The 4,580-nt window shown below is 36.3% G+C and overlaps 1 protein-coding gene and 1 long non-coding RNA gene across 2 annotated transcripts in view; one reads left to right on the top strand and one right to left on the bottom strand.

Annotated features, from left to right (window-relative positions):
- LOC107566718 (Niemann-Pick C1 protein-like) overlaps positions 1–4,580 on the top strand; it is a 28,136-nt gene that overhangs the window by 14,251 nt on the left and 9,305 nt on the right. The window contains exon 18 of the mRNA XM_016252245.1: positions 139–339. Within this exon, the coding sequence (XP_016107731.1) occupies positions 139–339 (201 nt within the window). The remainder of the gene's footprint in view (positions 1–138; positions 340–4,580) is intronic.
- Positions 1–4,580, bottom strand: part of LOC107566719 (uncharacterized) — a 14,305-nt gene that overhangs the window by 6,683 nt on the left and 3,042 nt on the right. The window lies entirely within an intron of this gene.

Below are 4,580 nucleotides of genomic sequence, written 5' to 3'. Positions count from 1 at the left end.
TATGTGTGTATATATATATATATATATATATATATATATATATATATCTCTCTCTATCTCCACTTCAAGTGGATTCAGCTCACAAAAAAGTTTAGGAATCTCCGTTTTGACTAATAGCTCCTTTTCTTTCCCATGCAGTGGTCATGCTGCATACAGCACTGCTGTGGATCTCATAGAGAACAACACAGACGTAGGTGCCACCTACTTCATGAGCTATCACAGCATCTTGAAAACATCATCTGACTTCATTGATGCCTTGAAGATGGCGCGAGAGCTTACCGACAACATCACGCAGGCCATCGGGCCACAAGACAAGACTTACAGTGTCTTTCCTTACAGGTAAACACACCTTGCACATGGGATGATGTCTAAACCATCCTTATTGTGAAGCCCTTCACTAAAATAAAAAAAAAAAGAAATCTCACTTTCTTTGATTTTGCTCCTGTTTTTTAAAGATTTGATTTAATAGTTAGTCGCATGGAATGTCACATCCTTAGTTATCTACTTCCATTAAAAGGATAGTTCACCCAAAAATGAAAATTCTGTCATTATTTACTCACCCTCATGTCGTTCTAAACCCAAAAGACCTCCGTTCGGAACACAAATTAAGATATTTTTGATGGAATCTGAGAGCTCTCTGACCCTCCCATAGACAACAAGGGTCCTTACACGATCAAGGCTCAGAAACGTAGCAAGGAGATCGGTAAAATAATCCATGTGACATCAGTGGTTCAACCGTAATTTTACGAAGCTACGAGAATACTTTTTGTGCGCAAAAGAAAAAAAAAAAGACTTTATTCAACAATTCATCTCCTCCGCTTCACCCTAGCACCATTTTGGAGAGTATTCACTGAACGTAATTAGCGTATTCTGTTTTGTCAGCTGTGCCACGCGGATACATTGCTTTCGCGTCGTTTGCGTAAACGGCGTATCCGTGTGGCACAGCTGACACAAAACAGCATACGCAATTTACGTTCAGCTTTGTAAAATTACGGTTGAACCCCTGATGTCACATGGATTATTTTACCGATCTCCTTGCTACGTTTCTGGACCTTGATCGTGTAAAGACCCTTGCTGTCAATGGGAGGGTCAGAGAGCTCTCGGATTCCATCAAAAATATCTTAATTTGTGTTCCGAAGATGAACGGAGGTCTTACGGGTTTGGAACAACATGAGGGTGAGTAATTAATGACACAATTTTCATTTTTGGGTGAACTATCCCTTTAAGAGTGGTGATATTGTACAAAGGTATCATAAACATGAGACTCTCTGAATGCAAACAAGTGTATGCTCATGAGGGTCAGTTATGTAGGGCAGCCCTTTTTCTATTCCTCTGGGTGAGTGTTAACTGTGCAAAAAGTGTTGCTGGTTCTAGCAGCTTTCACATACCACAGTAAATCACTTCTGTAATAAAACATGAATAAAACATTGAAATTCCTTACATTATTTTAATGAATACTGGGATTATCAGTTTAACACAATTTCATAGTTAAATATTTGAAAAGTCACACAGTAAAATAATGCCTTCTGAGGAATTTTCATGTTGTAAAAATGAGCATAAATTTGGTTATTTTATAACATCATATTAATGGTGTACCAAAAAGGTTGTAGAAATTGTTGTTGTTGTTGTAATAGTCATAGTAGTACAACTGGTAGGGTTTTTTTTTTATGTGTTTTATATATATATATATATATATATATATATATTTTGGTTGCCTGCTAAGTTTCACAGTTAAATATTTTTTTTAATTAAACTACCTCTAGAGGATTATTTAGTATCATATTTATAGTAATTGTGCCAATACTAAATATGTTATTGTGTTTATATATATATATATAAGGGATGCACGATATTATCGGACCGATATCGGAATCGGACGATAATGGCTTTAAATGTAAATATCGACATCGGCCTGATATGAAAAATTATGCCGATATGTCTTGCCGATAAGAGGAATACTTTAGCTCGCATGTGCTCAGGTGTGTTAGCGATTAGATCATGTCAGCAGTGTGGCTCATTCTTGAAGCAAAGTTTTGTCTGAATGATGGTTAGATTCACTCTTTTGGATCTCTGCATTTAATCTGTGAAAGCACATACAGAATGATGCTTTAGGTCAGTGGTCACCAACCTTTTTAGGCCCAAGATCCCTGACCTCGGCCTTTATGAAAAACAAGATCTACCTATTGAAGAATTGATAGAAAAAGACTTCCCAGATTGTACTTCAAATTTGAGGCCTTTTACTTAGTATTTTAATTAGTGATGCGCCGATCATAGCTGATTCAGATTTTCTTTTTTCTTTTTTAACTAGCAAATTGGATTCTGATACTGACACTGATTTTTAAGCAAATTTTTTTTTATTTGCTATTTGCTTTATAACAAACAAACTGGCTTTAAACAAAAATATCTAGCCATTTGAAATTAGAGGCAACCACTGCATTTTAATCATGATCTGCACGGGCAGTTGTTTTTGATTTGATTTAGATTCATTTCAGGATTTAAAACAAAAACAGAATGGTCTGACTTTAGGTGTTATCTATTTATTTACTACATAAAACATCTGCACGAAACAAAAACAGCAGGTCTGAATGAGACACACTCTCTGACAGCAGGTGGCGCCTATGAACAGGGTTGCCAGGTTTTCGCAATTAAACTAGTCCAATCTCGTTTCAAGGGGGGTTGCCCTGTAAAAATCGCATTGGGGGGTAAAATACATGTTTTTTTTCGGCGGGGATCTTCCAGTAAAATTCACATTCCAGGGACTAAATATCATGTTATTGGGGTCGCTTTAACCCGCGAACATGAACAACAACCCGCGGTAACAGTGTTAAAGTAGCCCAATTCTTAGCAACACTGCTTATGAACCGACAGCAATATAGCGTTTCCTTGTTTACCGCTGTAAACAAAGCAGAGTTGCGCTTTATAAGGAGAAGAAAATGCCATTGCCATCGAAACTTTTCTCAAGACAGTTCCCTTCAGTGATGCATTAATATAACCCCAGAAATGTAGAGCATTTTTGTACTTATTTTACCGGGGTTTTTTTTTTTTTTTTTTTTTTTCGGTATTTACTGGGACCGTGATAAAGATCTACCAGTTGATTGCGTTCGACGGGTTGGCGACCACTGCTTTAGGTGTATGATAAAGTAAACAATAATAGCACGTGCAGTGACCGCCTCTCCCAGGTCCTAACGCCTGTTTGGTAATTAGTCTGTAGGGGGTGCTGTTGGCCTACTTCCAATTCAATTAAAATTAAAATAGCCTACACAAATAACATTTAGACTGTGTTTCTGATTAAATAAAGCAGTAATTGATGTCATAAAATAATGAGTATGTTTTGATTTAAAGGTCAGAAGCTATAGCTTACATGAAAAAAATCACAAACATGACGCTTGTAAATTAAGTAATTTTATTTATACGGATTTATTCATTAATGTGTAATATGTTTTAGTTTTTAAACAAATCATAAGCTCTAAAATATTTTTACAACTCTTTTGCTTTAGACCATCTACAATGTTGAATCTTTAAAATAAAATGTTAGGGTTAACACTGCATCTTTCTGGGGGGGAAATGCAGCGATTGATAGTTTATTTATAGTTATTTTCAAAGCTTCAATGTACTGTCAAAAAAACCTTCATTATTGTTTATTTAATTCTAGCAAATAAGTTGAATTAAAAATATTTTGCTTCTAATTTCTGCACAGGAGAGAGACTTGGTGTTGATTCCAAACAAAAGGAAATATATCGGTATCGGCCAAAATGAGTTAAAATATCGGATATCGGCAAAAATCCAATATCGTGCATCCCTTATTTATATATATATATATATAACACATTAAGGCCAAACAGTTAATTTTGATAATAAGTTACCTTATTGTCACATTTATGAGGAGTGTGGTTATACTAAATCTTTCTTTCAGGGTTCCCATGCTTCTTGAAAGTACTTTAATTTCAGAGATATGGATTCAAGGCCTGGAAAGTACTTGAAAACAAACATAGGTCCTTGAAAGTGCTTGAATTAAATTTGTTTATGCAGGGATTAAAGTTTTCCGTCGCTACGACGGATTTCCGTCAATTGGGGAAAATAAATAAATAATAAATAAATAAACCTGTATCGCGTTGTTGTTGTTGTTGTTCTGCCGGCACACCAAAAATCATTCCTGGCCACGGCTGCAGCTTCTCAGTGACAACATAGTGACGCCGCTCGCATCATTCACAGTCGGGTTTTTAGCAGAGAACACAGAGCAGGACTTGAATTTCAGCGTGGGATTGCGGCTATTAATTACAATTGTACTCATTCCCGCAGGTTCCGCGCTTAAAAGTACGTGCAAATGATACGTTCCGTCATCTGTTATCGTGTTATGAGTCTTGAGAACACACTTCGCGCGCTCTCATTTTCTGTGTGCCCACAGATCGCGATAAGGAGAGTGACAGCTTTTAATAGTTAAGGGAGTTTGCCAATGTGATACTGATTGAATACAACAGTTCAGTAAACAAGTACTGCCTGATTTTGCTCTATTTCTTTAACGCATCTCTAAAAGCAAACACAGCTGAGTTTCATTCATTCAATGAAAGTGCGTTTTTGAA

This window comes from Sinocyclocheilus grahami, unplaced genomic scaffold (assembly GCF_001515645.1).
Source record: "Sinocyclocheilus grahami isolate Dianchi unplaced genomic scaffold, SAMN03320097.WGS_v1.1 scaffold1095.1, whole genome shotgun sequence".
NCBI lineage: Eukaryota > Metazoa > Chordata > Actinopteri > Cypriniformes > Cyprinidae > Sinocyclocheilus > Sinocyclocheilus grahami.
Note: the sequence above shows the minus strand (reverse complement) of the source record. Positions and strands in the feature narration are given on the sequence as shown.